The sequence below is a fragment of the Chanodichthys erythropterus genome, chromosome 23 (genome assembly GCF_024489055.1).
Source record: "Chanodichthys erythropterus isolate Z2021 chromosome 23, ASM2448905v1, whole genome shotgun sequence".
In the NCBI taxonomy this organism is placed as follows: Eukaryota; Metazoa; Chordata; class Actinopteri; order Cypriniformes; family Xenocyprididae; genus Chanodichthys; species Chanodichthys erythropterus.
The window spans coordinates 11741897-11759444 of NC_090243.1; the positions used below are offsets into that span (position 1 = coordinate 11741897).

General features: G+C 35.3%; 1 protein-coding gene across 1 annotated transcript in view; it reads left to right on the forward strand.

Moving 5' to 3' along the window:
• Positions 1-17548, forward strand: part of vipr2 (vasoactive intestinal peptide receptor 2) — a 46468-nt gene that overhangs the window by 6822 nt on the left and 22098 nt on the right. The window contains exons 2-4 of the mRNA XM_067377913.1: positions 1758-1860; positions 6317-6424; positions 11904-11998. Coding sequence (XP_067234014.1) covers positions 1758-1860; positions 6317-6424; positions 11904-11998 — 306 coding nt within the window. The remainder of the gene's footprint in view (positions 1-1757; positions 1861-6316; positions 6425-11903; positions 11999-17548) is intronic.

A 17548-nucleotide genomic window follows, 5' to 3' on the forward strand; every position in this document is an offset into this window, starting at 1 on the left:
TCACACACGCAGCGCAAACACGCATACGGTGACCTTGTGTTTCAAACATTTGGGTTTCATTTTTTTTAAAACTTTCTTACGGTCTTTGATGTCAAATAGAATGCTTGTTTTTTTTTAAATTCCGATTTTAAATTCTAACAGCCTGTGCTTTTAGAATGAATTTGTAGCAAAAATCCATGACTAAGCACCAAGTGATGAGATCTTTCACCCAAGACTTCATGTGACTCTGGTTAATTCCCTTGATATCATTACAGTTCTTATAATAGAGGAGTTTTAGTCCATCAGTTGAACAGGCTTTGTGGTGGCTCTTTGATCACACTAGCTTTGAGTCCGACTGTGTTGATCAGTCATTTTGGATGATGTCACCAGCTAGCCGTCTTAGCAATTCAGCACTGCTTTACTTCAAACTCTGCCTTCAGGTGACAAACCTCATGATGTTTATGTAGATCTCAATAAGCTGCAGGGTGCATGTCTGTGCAGATGTGTATTGTTACTGAGACCAGGGTTATTTTAGTTTACTAAATCCATAAAAAAAGTTTTTTTCATATTCATTTAGTTTAATTTGATGTACAAAAATAACTTAAAGGATTAGTTCACTTTAAAATGAAAATTAGCCCAAGCTTTACTCACCCTCAAGCCATCCTAGTTGTATATAATTTTTTTCTTTCTGATGAACACAATCTGAGTTGTATTAATAAATATCCTGACTCATCCAAGCTTTATAATGACAGTAAACGGGACCAATGAGTATGAGAAGCTCAAGAAAGTGCATCCATCCATCATAAACGTACTCCACTCGGCTCCGGGGGTTAATAAAGTCCTTCTGAAGCGAAGCGATGCGTTTGTGTAAGAAAAATATCCATAGTTAATGATGGATGGATGCACTTATTTGAAGTCCATACTCATTGGTCCCGTTCACTGCCATTATAAAGCTTGGATGCGTCAGGATATTTATTATTGTAACTCCGATTAGTCATATACACCTAGGATGGCTTGAGGGTGAGTAAAGCTTGGGTTAATTTTAATTTTAAAGTGGACTAATCCTTTAAACTGAAGAAAAAAAAAAACCTAAAAAATATAGACTTTAAAAAACAAATTTTTGTAAATTATATGTGTGTGTGTGTATGTATATATATATATATATATATATATATATATATATATATATATATATATATATATATACACAGCTATGGAAAAAATTAAGAGACCACTCCAATTTCAGAAATCAATGTTAAGTGGTCTCTTAATTTTTTTTTCATAGCTGTATATATATATATATATATATATATATATATATATATATATATATATATATATATATATATATAATGTCTTATTACTTTTAAGTAATTTTTTTTTTTTTTTATTTAATAATTGCAAGATTTGTTGGCCAAAACAAATAGTTTGGAATTTTTTGTATGTTACCTTTTGATGTTTCGTTTAATTTTTTTTTAAATGCTTTACTGTTTAAATATTGCTGAAAAACCTATAATCGGCCGTTTAATAGCAGGTTTCATTATGACAACTTACCCCATGTATTGATCCCTAAAACTGTTTATAGACTCTTTTTTTTGAACATTTTTTTTTTTTATAAAAATAGCAAAAACCCAACTAAATTACTAAAAACTATAATTAGTTATATAACTATAACTATATTAAAATAGTATCACTGACACAACACTGACTGAGATGTTTTTCACTACTTTTTGAGTGGCAGTATCATACGGTTGATTTTCTTTCCTTTGCCCCTGAAGGTCAGCGGGAGACATGCAAACTGTCACTTTCTGTATGAACTGCAGATGGCCGAGAAGGAATGTTTGGACGTGCTGGCAGATAATTTTCCTCCTCACACCAAAGGTACTGTATTAGTGTGTGTATTTGTGCACACGCACGTTACATCATCTTCTAAATCCACTTACAGCATTGAGTTGTATGGTCAGAATGTGAAACTACATTTCACTAGTAGGCAAACATTGTAAGATGTGAAGTGTTGTGTGTGTTTGTGTTATGTTTCCCACACACATTACAGTGAAAGAAATCTGAATGAGCTCTCACCGCAGTGTTTGTCCTACATAATCAGTTAATGTCTCATTGTTTTTCTGTTGGTGTGTAGCAATGCTCTGGCAGATGTAGAATCACATTTACTGTTGGCTGATAGTCATTGAGTTGCTTTTGGCTCCAGCTTTTAAGGTCAATGTTGAATGTGATATTTATTTTGTCTGGATTGGTTTGGTGGAATGGTGCAGGGATGACATATTTTTCTAGGCCAAAACCTGGAAACGAATTCCGGTTCCATCGTCCTGAAGTTAATGGGGTTTTTTTTTATGTGTTTTGATGGTGAACACAAGCTCAAGATATTTTCATGTTTTATTCTATGACATAAAACACACCAGTAATAGCCTACTTGTGATTTTTTTTTAAGCTATTATGTGTCTTGAAAAAAGCAGTTGCTAACAAGTGGCTAAATGGGACTACAGAGGTTGTCAAAGACATTAAACATAGTCACAACAAAAAGGTAAAGTCATCTACTCGCTAGTCCGCTTACACAGCCTCGTTGTGTTTATAATTGCACTCTTGTTTTAAAGACTCTTTCAGTCTTTAAAATGTTTTAAAGATAGAGTTGTCGGAAGCTTAGTAATGGTGATGTTGAAGTCATGCCAACGTATTTCATTTACAGTAGCCTTTTAAGTTATTTGTACTTAAACATTTAAGTTAATTCAATGAAAAGACCACATTAGGTCAACTCAGTTAAACTGAGTTGTCAATTTCCGCATTTCTCAATTGAACTGAGAGAATTACTTTCCTCAAATCATTTGAGTACTTATTAGGGTTTAAAATGTATGTTTAGCTTTAGTCAATTGTATTTACGAACAAAACATGTAAAAATCATAAGCTTTTGTTAGTCACAGACCTTATTTTCTGGAACTATCCGAAAACCAATGGAAAAATTCTTTTGGGATTTTATTGAGGGAACCAGGGTGATGCTAACTTCCGGGCTGGCCTACAAAAATGTGTCATCCTTGTACCACTCTGTTGGACATGACCCACATTTCCCTCTCAGTAACTTTGTCTCACAATTGTGTCTATTTCTTGACTTATTTATTCTTAACTTTATCTTACAATTATGTCTTTTTTGTGTGTTTTTGAAAGATGTCTGTTATGCTCACCAAGGCTGCATTTATTTGATCAAAAATACAGTAAAACAGTAATATTGTTGAACATTATTACAAATTAAAGTAACTGTTTTCCGTTTTGATATAATTTATTCCTGTGATATCCAAGCTGAATTTTAAGTATCATTACTCCAGTCTTTAGTTTTCACATGATCCTAATATGCGGATCTGATGCTCCAGAAACATTGTTAATGTTGAAAACAGTTGTTCTACTATGTTTTTGCGGAAACCCTGATACTTTTTTTAAAAGTTTTTTTTGATGAATAGAAAGTTCAAAAGAACAGTTTTTTTTTTTAAATAGAAATGATTTGTAACATTGTAAATGTCACTTTTGATCAATTTAATGCATCCTTGCTGAATTAAAAAGCATTCATTTATTTTCTAGGGTCATCTTACTGACCCCAAACTTTTGTATGTTTATATATACTTCATACGCTATCCTAACAAACTAAATTGATTTAAGTGAGTCTGGATGAGGTAACGGAAGATATATTGCTTTATTTTTTTATTGGAACAGAGATACTTATGATGAGAGCTCTCAGATTCTACTTTGAAGCTTTTAACAAGCCAGATGTTTTAGTGATGACTCAGTGTTACTGATGCCTGTGTTTCAAAAGGCCTTTCTTCTGCATTTTCCCAGCTCGTATCATCTCTGGTCATTGGCTGTAATCATACAACCCGCGGTCAATAATAGCCAGGGACCATATTTGGCATTTGTTTATTTATGTGACAATTCTAATGTTAAACAACTAAACTTAAACACAAAATAGCCTTAATCAATGTACAATCATAGACAATATTTTCTTCATTTTTACATGTTAGTTTTGCATTGTTCTACATGCTTTGCATCCACTTTAGAATAAAATCAGAAGTGTGGGAACAACACTGCTTTGCTTGGGTTTGCCTTGATGACAGCTGCATGGTGTCCATCAACGGACAGATGTTCCAATTAATGGTAATTATTTGGCAATAAATACACACAGGTCTTGACCATTCGTATGGGTGAAATGAGTGACAAGTCCCTCTGGAGATGACTGCTGAAAAAAGTGGTTTGGGCCACTTAATGTATCCCACATTTCTGATGGTTCATAAAAGGGCACAGTGGACTGAGCGCTGACCAATCAGAAGCAATGTTTACTGTGTCTTAAACAATGCTTGATGAGTGACATGTTTTCTCTTAGTTTAGATTCCTTATTTTTTCTCTGAACCGACCAGCTGTTTCAGAGAAGATGCAGCTGTTTAAAGGAATAGTTCCTAAAAATGAAAATTCTCTCATTATTTACTCGCCATCATAGCGTTTCAAACCTGTATGACTGACTTTCTTCTATGGAACAAAAAAGCTTTTTTTACATACACACAATACTGTTTTGGGGTCATTAATTTGTTTTTAAAAAGAAAATAATACTTTTATTCAACAAGGATACATTGAATTGATCAAAAGTGATCAAAGATTTGTACATTGTTTAAAAAAAAAAATTCTTTTAATTTGAACTTTCTCTTCATCGTAAGAATCGTATTATCGTATTATCGTATTAAAAAAAACGTATTATGGTTTCCACAAAAATATTAAGCAGCACAACTGTTTTTAACATTGTTAATAATAAAAAAAAAAATCTTGAGCATCAAATCTGAATGATTTCTGAAGGATCATGTTACACTGAAGATTGGATGATGCTGAAAATTCAGCTTTTGCCATCACTGGAATAAATTATATTTTAAGATATATTAATATAGAAAACAGTTTTTTGTAATATTATTTCACAATATTGCTGTTTTTAATGTATTTTTGATCAAATAAATGCAACCTTGATGAGCCTATAAGTCTAAATCACTTCTTTCAAACATTAAAGATGCTAAAGAGGATCTTTTCGTCGACTGAGAAACCAAAGACTGTTACTGAGTTTTTGAAATGAGCGCATGCGTAAGAACAGACCCTCCTCCTTTCGAGGGAACGCCTCCCAAAACTCGTGCACGAGTATTGGAACACGAGTGTTTACCACCAGCATTTGCTGTGTCGTGTTAGTGGATTCATTATGTCGGACTCACCGCAGGTAACTCATAATCTGCAGTTGTTACTCCTGTCTCCTGACAAAAACATTGTATGCGGCGCCTGTGTAGTGTGGAAAGTTACTGGAGAGCGCAGCCACGCACGTCTCTCACAAGGAACGTCACAGCAGTGATTGACAAGCCAGAGGGCCAATGGTTTACGCGATTGGCTGATGTTTTTAAGGCCCTACCTCGTGCACAGATGATGTATATTAATATTATTCCTTTCAGTGCACCTAATAAATTGTCTTTTATCAGTTAGTAAAGACAGCTTAAAGTAATATTGCAAAATGTATAAAACAAAAGATCCTCTTTAGCACCTTTAAAACAAATCTTGCTGCCCTCAGACTTTTTAATGGTAGTATATAATGTAAAATATTATATTCTGGTTACTCTTTTCCATATACAGAATTGGTATTTGCCCTCTCAAGTTCCAAATTGACAACATGAAATTATTATAAAACTTATCAATATATAACTTTACTTTTTAGTATTCCACAAATGAAAGAAAGTCATACGGATTTGGATCAAGATGAGGGTGTGTAAATTTTCATTTTTTTTAGGTAAAATATCCCTTTAGTACACAGAAACTAAATGCCCTCTTTGCTGTGCTGTATCTGAGAGCGTTTGGAGTTGTAGATGTAGATGGATGGGGGTGTGATTTCATTGTCAAACCTCTTTGACCATCTTTCTATTTATGTTCAGACCTTCACAAAACACTCATCTGACCATAGATGCTGGAAAGCGTCCCGTCCCTGTGGGCTGGTCTCAAGAGATTCAATGACTTTCTCCTTTTTGGGTTTTTTGGTTGTACTGTAGTACCTTTACTGCTAAATGAAATGCTCGAGGCATGTTCCATGCAATGTTTGTGGTGTGTCAGCTTAAATGAGAAAACATGTACAGATACACTCAACACATAAAAGACTCTCAAGAACATTGGTAAATGAATGCAGATCTTATCTTAAACTGAATTTTCCCAGTTTCCTGTCAAACACGTGTCAAGTTTCTCATGTGCAGTGCTGCAGTAACTTTGTTGAAAGTTCTGCTATTTCAGCATGTTTTGAGCTTTTATTTTGTTTTCTATGTCCTTACAGGTTGCAGAGGGTTGTGGGACAATATTTCTTGCTGGCACCATGCTGAAATTGGAGAGGTGGTTGTCAATACCTGCCCTGCTGCCCTAAAAAAATTGTTCACCAGAGATGGTAATTTTTACTTTTATATTTGCAAACTGTCATTTATCCATCTTAGCATGATGCTGAGATCCAAAATTGGCTGATACCAGTAATTAAAAAAAAAAAAAAGTATAATATTGGTTGTTACAATGTCAGAGCCAAATTTTGGAGAACCTCTAGATGCCCTTTTGAAGATACCTCATATATGTCTTTAAAGGAACTTCATTACTTCAATATATCAAAAACGTTCCCTTTTGGGGTTAGGTTTGGGGCAACGTAATGAACATTGACAGTCTTTCAAGAACTATAGGTTCCATTTTGTAAGTTCCTCAGAGAGTTGTCCTTGAAAAGGTGCCTAGATTTTCTCCAAAACAGCCTAAACAGGTTTTCTAATGGCATTAAGCTGTAAACCCCTATTTTGAACATTACGTTTTTGAAGTTTAATCAGTTGAGCTCTCGTGCACAAAGCAGATAATGACAATAATATGCTGCTATGATTTTCGATTTGAAGGCGAGCATTTTGTAAATGAATAGAGTGAATTTTGCTGGTGTGATTGTGACTGTGAGTAAATTAATGAGTAAGGGAGTAAACCGAAGGCTGGAGTGAGTGAATCATGTCTTTCCCCTTCTGCTCGGACATGCTCATTGACCCGTGGACCCAAGCCGAGGGCACAGAACCAGCACACTCGTTCTTCCCCACAGAGAAGTTGCCTGTCAACTTCCAGAGTGTGGGAGTATACAGCCCTGATTCCCCAATCAGTCTATTTCCAGCCTTTGTGAGCTTTCTAACCTGCTGGCACAGAGAGGTCATGCAGGAGCACATGGTGCTGCTGGATATCCACAGAGTTAAGGAGCCAAATTAGCCAAGAACATCTGGAAACACATGCTGACCTGTGGTTTTATAGCACATGATTATCATTTCCAATCAAGCTTTCTAATGTATTGCTGAACTTTTCACAGATGAATCACTGTCATCACCATCAGCATCATTTATGCTCCATTAGCTGTTACCACAGATATTATCAGCTGTTTTTTTCCTGCAAAGTAGCTCTCAAAAAAGCAACGCATTGCAGTTTCTCAGCCCAGTGTTCAGAGGGTATATTTTCAATCATTTGACAGAGGTTAATGGATTGTAAGGGGTAGAACAGATATATATATATCAGGTACTTTCATTGTAATAGGTAGATTCATGTGCCTTGAGGTTGTGTGGGCAGTGTGGGTTCAACCTCCCATTTCTCTTCCTCAGCTGAGCTCATGTACGTTACATCAGGGGTTTTCAATTTGTGGTCCAGTTTTAGAGAAAGAAAGTGCAAAAAAATATGTTCATTAATTACTCACCCTCATGTCGTTCCAAACTCTTAAGTCCTTTGTTCGTCTTTGGAACACAAATATATTTTTGATGAAATATGAGTTTTTTTATTTTTTTTATCCCCCATAGAAAGCAACATAATTACCACATTCAAGGTCCAGAGAAGTAGTAACACAAAGGAAGATATTTGGAAGAAGGTCAGTAACCAAAAGATCTCATCCCCCATTGACTATCATAGTAGGAAAAACAAATACTATGGTAGTCAATGGGGGATGAGATCTGTTTGGTTACTGATATTCTTCTAAATATCTTCCTTTCTGTTCAGCAGAACAAAGACATTTATATAGGTTGGGAAAAACCTGAGGGTGAGTAAATGATGACAGAATTTTCCTTTTTGGGTGAACTATCCCTTTAAGGTTGAACCACTGTAGTCACATGGACTATTTTAATGATGTCTTTACTACTTTTCTGGACCTTGAATGTGGTAATTATGTTGCTTTTTATGGGGGATAAAAAAAACTCTTAGATTTCATAAAAAACATCTTAATTTGTAGTGGTTAAACGGATCATTGTTGATCCGTGATCTGTACGGACCAAGCCCCACGGTTCAGCATGTATGTGATTTGCGGATCAACTGCAGGTTTAACTGCAACAGAGTGAAAGGTTATCATTTGCACGTGTTTTGTCTTGCTAGTTAATGCATTAAACAGATATAAAACCATTCCAGCGCTAGAAGAAAAGAGGATTTAATTCGGTATCGCACGCCATGCTGTTATTGGTGCACACAAACGCACATTCAAGGCTCGCGCACACACAAAGAGAGAGAGGCGCGATTCAGATAGCTTGCAAACTCCAAATTGATTTCTCTTTCGTGTCCTCAATGCACTTGGATGGACACATACAGGCATTATGTCAGTCAAAAAAATCCTCTCGGCAACTATTGTAACTTTATGTTCTATTTATCTCTGCTTATAATTGGTGTACAGTATTTGTTCTTTTTACAGTCTGTTCACTTGGCTTTAATAATGTATTAGTTTGGCAAAAAATTTCTTCTGTGGTATCGGAGTAGTTAAAGTGGGCTAAGTAATAAATGCAAAGTTACCCCCCACCACCCATTTTTTTATTTATTTTGTGCTGATCCGAAAAATGATCCAATCCGTGACTTAATAACCATGATATGATCTGCACCGTGAGTTTTGTGATCCGTTGAACCACTATTAATTTGTGTTCTGAAGATGAACGAAGGTCTTATGGATGTGGAACGACATGAGGGTGAGTAATTAATCACTGAATTTTCATTTTTGGGTGAACTAACCCTTTAACACTGGGGGTTGTATGGCAATATTATCTATAAAATGGCTTTAGAGGGATATATTGTTTAAAAAATATTTTAAATTTATATTATTAAATTTATTTATATATAATAATTAAAAAACAAAGCCCCTGCATCACATTACTGCATTACACCTGTCATTTCCACAGTAGCCTTCTGGAGGATGTACAAAATTACTCCACATGTAGCCTTCTTCCTGTCTTTGTTGCTAATGTCATGTTAGATGTAAAGGTTTTGGACTGATGTGCCATGCACGGAATGAAAAGTAGCTGTCTGTCAGGCTTCTGCCAGCACAAAGCTCTGCACCTTTGCGTTTGTGTCCCTGAATGGCAGTTAGAAGCAGCAAAGCAGTCCCGCTTTGTGCTCCCGCAAAGCACTTATGCACCTGGACAAATACATGTTTGATTACCCTTCTGACAATCTGAATTGAAGATAAGAGCTCACATGATGACGTAATTAGCGGATCCATGTGAATAGGACGAGTAAGGTGGACCAGGATTTCAAAGATGGGTTAGTTAGCACCTTTATAAAGCCTGAATCTGTCTGTTTGAACAGACAGACCCTTTTGTTAGGCTTGTGCGTGTGTTTGAGTGCCTGTATGCACATGTGTAAGTTCTGATCTGCATGGCTGGGTGTGTGAGAGCATGTGTGGGTGTGTATTTGGGGGATTTGTTTCAGGCTGGACACGGACAAAAATAAATCTCCATGTTGATACATGTCAGTAGAGTTTACATTCTCTCTCTCTCACAAAGTGCTCTACAGTTATGTAGTTGTGCTCTCCCACATATTTGGCCCTATGAAATGCAATTAAATATTCATTCTGCTTTCCTCTCATTCCTAAAATATAGATAGAACATACACTCTTCACAAGGAGCTCTGAAGTCATCAGAAGTTGTTTTACTCAATCACTATTGATGTTAGTAAATACACATTATTATCTAGCTTAGTTGCTTTTAGGTCAATGATCTACTGACCGAGTCCAGTGTGTGTTGGGTTTGTGAAGTCAGGAAGAAAAGTCCTCTCTCTGTTTTTTGTTTTGTTTTTTTAATCCATTAAATTCGCATCAAAACCGAGGCCAATTTTTTGCCTTTCTCTGGAAAAAATGTTTCCACAAAAAAGAAAAAATCATAGCAAAAAATAGCTTCCAAATTAAGATGGATCGCTGTAAATGAATGTTTAGAAATTATTCATGCTAAAAATATGAGTATTTACTCTGTAGAAGAACATTGTACATGATATTTTGTGAAAAGTGTTGGACAAATAAAATTTACCTTGATTTTTTACTTTTTTATTATTTATATAATAAATAAACATCATATATATATATATATATATATATATATATATATATATATATATATATATATATATATATATACTTTTTATTTTAATTATTATTTTATTAAAATTATTAAAATTAATATTTTTTCAAATTCATTAGGTAATAAAATAAAAAATAATTAAATATAATTACTTTTTATTTTATAATAATAAATAAAATAACAAATGTACATAATTTTACAATAGTTTTCAGGTAAATCAAGACTCTAAAAAATGCTGGGTTAAAAACATCCCAAGTTGGGTTGAAAATGGACAAACACAGCAATTGGGTTGTTTTAACCCAGCGGTTGGTTTAATTGTTTGAACAACCTGCTGGGTAGTTTTATTTAACTCAACTATTGTTTAAAAATGACTGTATTACTTGCATAAAATCATCCCAAAATATGTTGGAAATTAACATTTATTAATATGTTTAATAATTTAACATTTATTAATATTTAATGAATAATAATTAAACAATAAACATTTATTAAATTTCTTATTAATAAAATTCACCTTTTGATTATTATTGTTGCCTCTAGTAATTATGTGTCTAATTTCTATTTCTAATTTTCAACATATTTTGGGTTCATTTTAAGCCAGCCATATAGTAATTTTTAAACAATAGTTGGGTTAAATAAAACTGCCCAGCACGTTGGACAAACATTTAACCCAACCGCTAGGTTTGTCCATTTTCGACCCAACTTGGGTTGTTTTTAACCCAGCATTTTTTCGAGTGAACCTACAGATTGTTTACTTATAGTCTCTGCATATTCAACTGGGATAAAATAAAGTATTTTATTATGCATTCATTCATCTTCTTCATTATATTATTATATTCCGTTGGTCTTCACTCTATCCAGGACTAATTTTACATCAAATGTTCCAAAATGTATCTTTCAGCCCACTTATTTTCTTGTACAGGGTCTGTTGGGTGTTATAATGTTCAGTTGATTTGTAAATGTGTTCATGTATTCTTTGTTAGCCTGCCAGCTGCTCTTCTTCAGGTGTAATGGTGGTCATTGATGCAGTGCAACGTGTAGGAGGCTGTTTTCGCTACTGAGAGGATTAACAAGCCTACACGCAGATACTTTAGTGCATGAAACACAAATATACTGTATTTATACTTCACATTCAGCCTCTGCCTCTCAGCCTTGACTGAATCCATCAGTGATGTGCAAAACTATTCCATTATCACTGGTGCCATATGGATTTACAAGTATAATGCAGCCCATGGAGATGGAAATGTACAGGTAATTGCACCTAAAGAAAAAGGCTGGACACAGAATAAAGATGTATTTCAGGGTCATTGCACATATAATCAAAAGGAAAAATATAACAAATAATAGTTCTCATTATCAAAATACTAATAAAAAATTCATATTCTCATTAACATAACTTAGTTATATAGATTTTAGTATACTGTGATGTGCAATGCTGCGAAGTGTTACCCACCAAAACACTCGCTAATGCTCATTGACAGACTAAATTGCCATTAATCAGTTTGATAAATTGGCTGTTAACAAAGCGATGTCTGTTTGTTCTAGGGACCATTAAGAGGAACTGCACTACGGAAGGCTGGTCCGACGTGTATCCCAGCGTCAAGAGCGTTTGTTCTGTGTCAACCCCGAATGCAACCAAGGTGAGTGACTGAATTTATGCAGTTAGATCTTTCTCAGAATTACTTTACAGTCATTTGTCCTGATACCAGAATGGGACTTTTGATTGTACACAGTATTTAGGATCATTGCTCTTACCATCCTGAAGGAGCTACGCATGAATGACAGTGGTAAATGAAGATATTTTTTCTGAATGGCACTGTTGTTCCCTCTCCACATGTGCTATAACAACAGAAAAATCACTGTGTGTGGACGCTGAGGACATTTCAGGACCCTGAGCCTTTTAGTGCCTGCATCTATGCCAGCTGGGACTACCTTTGGGGCAGAGACCGTGTTTGTGCGCATTTGGAAATGCGAGCGCGTACATGAATGCATGTGTGTGTTCATGCGTGTGTCAGACAGAGGCAAACAGTCGTGGAAAGCACTAGAGTTTTAAAAGAAAGCAAGCAGCTGGCTCAAGTGTATTTTCATGGGCTTTCAACCAAATTGCTCTCAGTATTATATTTCTTCCCAGGATCCCGAATTTGGAGACAAATGATTTTAGATGCATTTGAAGTTGAAAAGAGTGCCAGAAAGCCAAAAAAAAAAAAAAAAATGGGTTGAGATGATAAAAGAATCAGAGCAGAGAGGTGCTTTTGTTCCTTTATGGCAGCAGAATTAAAAAAAAAAAAAAACACTATAAATGTCCAGTATTATGTAACATTTCTCATAATAACATTAGATTCTCTCAGTCCATTAAATAGCTTGTCCTGGAACAGCAGTCGCCTGTGAATTTTACAGTTTCATCCTGTGATTGTACTTTAGAGATATGAATAAGCATGAGCTAGTGGAATGGAGAGAATCTCTGCAGGAAGTGAACCATGGCAATGCCAGTGTCAAGACAGACTGCCAAAATGGAGGACTGAAGTGAATCATTTGGAGTTTCACAAGTTTTTAGTAATTTGTTCTGCTAGTCTATATTGGGTGGTTAGATGGTTATTTATTTTTAATAAATTGAGTTATTGAGTTTTACCTTGTATAATTCACATTTTTGTATAATATCCTATTCTATTCCATAACTTTTTAAGGAACTAAGACATAAAACATGATTCAATTATTCAATCTAATTGTCAGAATTACAGGCTGACCCCCACTGATATAAGTCGTTATTCAAATCAAATCATGTAATAAAGAAAACATCTGTCATGATGTACATAATCTATAGCTTCCTATAAAAGGATTTTTCTCTTTAGAGTGACAATGTTCCTCAGATTAATCCACCAAATTGAAATATTATGAACAAAACAGATAAATATACAATGTACAAAAATATACACACTGCTGTTCAAAAGTTTGGGATCAGTAAGATTTTTTAATGTATTTGAAAGAATTTCCCTTATCCTCACAAAAATGCAGTAATATTGTGAAACATTTTTTAATATATTTTAAAATGTAATTTATTCCTGTGATGCAAAGCTAAATTTTTAGAACCCATTACTCCAGTCTTCAGTGCCTTCAGAAATCATATAATATGCTGATTTGGGGCTCAAGAAACATTTCTTATTATTATCAGTGTTGAAAAAAAGTTGTGCTGCTTAAAGGATTAGTTCACTTTCAAATGAAAATTACCCCAAGCTTTACTCACCCTCAAGCCATCCTAGGTGTATATGACTTTCTTCTTTCTGATGATCATAATCAGAGATATATTAATAAATATCCTGACGCATCCAAGCTTTATAATGGCAGTGAGCGATACCAAGTATGAAGCTCAAGAAACTGCATCCATCCACATCCACATCCATCATAAACATACTCCACACAGCTAATAAAGGCCTTCAGAAGTGAAGCGATGTGTTTGTGTAAAAAAAAAATATCCATATTTAACATGTTATAAAGTAAAATATCTAGCTTCCACCGGAAAATGGAAAAAACGGAACTGGCGTCGCGTCAGTTATGCTTTTTCCGTAAGTTGAATAGGGAAGGCGTAGGATGTAGCATAGGCTTTTTGAACTGTGAGAGGCGTTGCACTTTCTTCCTAAGTTGAATACTGAAGGCGATCTGTTGGAAGCTAGATATTTTACTTCATAACTTGTTAAATATGGATATTTTTTTACACAAACGCATCACTTTGCTTCAGAAGGACTTTATTAACCCCCCGGAGCCGCGTGGAGTACGTTTATGATGGATGGATGCACTTTCTTCAGCTCATACTCATTGGTATCGCTTACTGTCATTATAAAGCTCGGATACGTCAGGATATTTATTAATATAACTCAGATTTTCCCCATCTTATTTTTAGTCAAAACATAAGTCGTGAGATGTTTTTAACTCGTACCCATGACCTGTTTTGCCTTAAGATTTGTAGCATCGTTAAGTCTTCATGGCATTGTTTATTAAATTAATGCTCTTAATAGTTCTGTGCTATTTTATAAGGGTAGGGAGCCTTGGGAATGCAGGGAACGATAGGAACGTTGGAAACCTTAAGCTTAAGTCAAAATGTCAAAATGACATTCTCCATAGGGCCTCCAACATACATGTGGAGACAACAACATACATGATGTTGTTGTCTCCACATGTATGTTGGAGGCCATATGGAGAAACTGTAATTTTGACAAAAAGGAAACGTCTCCAACATAATCAGATGAAACCTCCCCTGCATTCTAACTTAAACAGCCGTCTGAGGGAAAGAAGAGCATTTAACACAAAAACCATATAAGGATTTAAATGCAAATGTTAAGTATCTTATACTCTTTTTAAGTAATTATGACAAATAAATGTCCTATTAAGTATTAAAATGTTCCAGATTAACATAAGTCAGTTGGCAAGAGCGAAAGTTCAGCCAAAGCATTTTGAGTCTAAGATTGTACAATTTAATAAATTATGATGCTGAAATGTCTAGTCTTGGTAATACACCAAACTGACATTAAACTGCACTGGGAGGAATACTCTATTTTAGAGAAAACGAATACTTCAGGATGACAGAGCTCAAATCTGCTTTAACTTGAAAAAGTTGAAACGAAATCCGCTTTTATTAGAGGGATTTTCTATAAAAATGTCAACACATGTGTTGTGTGTTTTATATTGCCTTACTCTGTCATGACTGTGTGGTTTTGAGCGTTTGTGGACAAGCGTCGTCTCCAGCAGCGAGGGCAAATGCCTCTTATGGCTGGATAATCAGCCCTCTGAAGCGTAGTGAGTTGTCAGTGCGACTTGAGGTGATACCAAGGATCAGAGCAGACATGCTGACACATCGGCCTGCTCGGATTGGCTAAATGTTGAAAGGGGATGCATGCAATGACTGAAGCAGCCTTGAAATGGTGCAAATCAGCCTGTCTAAGGCTATAGACACAAAAACAGGATGATCCAGCATATAAATTGGATTTGAACTGGATTTCATTAGAACCTGTTTGACATCTAAGCAATTATTTGCTTCACGTATATAGTAGTGGAAATGGGTTTTAGTCAAAAAAAAAACAAAACAAACAAAACAAAATTCACCCTTTTTCTAAACCATAAAATTAAACGGGCTGTTTTTGCTAATGCACTTTTAACACTGTATGCACATTAAAGGTTCCCTAGAATTAAATATTGAATTTACCTTGGCATAGTTGAATAACAAGAGTTCAGTACATGGAAATGACATACAGTAAGTCAAACTCAAACTCCATTGTTTCCTCCTTCTTATATAAATCTCATTTGTTTAAAAGACCTCCGAAGAACAGGCGAATCTCAACATAACACTGACTGTTACGTAACAGTTGGGGTGTATGCCCCAATATTTGCATATGCCAGCCCATGATCGAGGCATTAGACAAGGGCAGAACCTCTGGATCTGTGCACAGCTGAATCATCAGACTAGGTAAGCAAACAAGAACAATAGCAAAAAATGGCAGATGGAGCAATAATAACTGACATGATCCATGATATCATGATATTTTTAGTGATATTTGTAAATTGTCTTTCTAAAATGTTCTTAAATGTTTCGTTAGCATGTTGCTAATGTACTGTTAAATGTGGTTAAAGTTACCATCGTTTATTACTGTAATCACGGAGACAAGAGCCGTCACTATTTTCATTTTTAAACACTTGCAGTCTGTATAATTCATAAACACAACTTTCTTTATAAATCTCTCCAACAGTGTGTAACTGTTAGCCACAGAGCATAGCCTCAAACTCATTCAGAATCAAATGTAATACATCCAAATAAATACTATACTCACATGATCTGATGTATGCATGCAGCATGCATGACGAACATCTTGTAAAGATCCATTTTGAGGGTTATATTAGCTGTGTAAACTGTGTTTATGCTGTTCAAGTCAAGCGCAAGCTCCGGGGGAGCATGAGAATTAAAGGGGCCGCAACCTATATATCGGTGCATAGTTAATGATGCCCCAAAATAGGCAGTTAAAAAAATGAATTAAAAAAAATCTATGGGGTATTCTGAACTGAAACTTCACACTCATATTACATCTTTTAAAAATAAGTTCTAGGGCACCTTTAACTCTGTTATCATTGGCTAACCTCTTTCATGTGATAAACACCCTCATTTATCAAAGTGGGCCATGTAATCACTTTCATTTCAAAAGAGTTAGGAAAATCCTGTTTTATTGTACTTGCGTATTGTTCTTTAATGTTAAGAGAGACAGTACATCTCCCTAGAAATGTTTTCCATCACAACTATCGTCAATGGACTTTTGACATCACCCAGAGTTCAGCACGTGCTCCGCAGTAAGATGGTTGGCAGCTGTGTGGATTGGGATGGTGCCCAGTTGACTCTGCGCTGCTCGTTTGAGCGATGAGGGGACAGTTTGCTGTTTTTCATGCTTATCCTGTGTCGGGGGAAATGAAACATTAAAGCAATTTCCTGAAGGGGAGAGACACAGTAGCAGAGGGCACATTCCCATCCTCACAGAGTTCTCTCGTGGAAATTAGCAGAGATGACTGAAGTCGTCCTCCTTAAGGCGTTAATAAGAACACTGATCGACCTTGAGTCAAACCTGTCTGAAACCTGTTTTTTTGAGCCCCATCCTGCTTCGCTTCAAAGAGATGTGCTCCGGGCCACTTCAGAGAAATTAAAACAAGCCCATTGACGAATTAAATCGGACATTGATCTTCTAACCTTGGGGTATTGATTCTCTGTAAAAGGACACCTGATATTCGTTTTAGGGTTCACTGCAAGTGCTATTGCCTAATGGATGTACAGATATGGTAGATAGACCAGTCTTTCACACTTAAATTAGTACTTTAGGGTGAAGGTTGTATTTAAATTAAATAATTTACTAATTGCTTCAGAGGAGAATGGAGGCTTATAATAGCTTCTGACTTTGATTTGTTGAGTAATTTCTGCATCATTTTTAAATTAAAATGATGATAATTAATGACTGTTTTTAAACTGTTTTTTCAAACATCATCTGCTGTTGGTCATAAAATTATATAATCCTGCCCCTGAAACTTGTGTCATTGGTTGAGCCAGCATTGCAATGTCGGATTAAATATAGCAGAGCTCTGTTTGATAGTGCACTTTTCAAAATAATCAACCTAGTATTTTAACATAAAAAATGACACACATCACCTTTAAGTGTAAATAGACT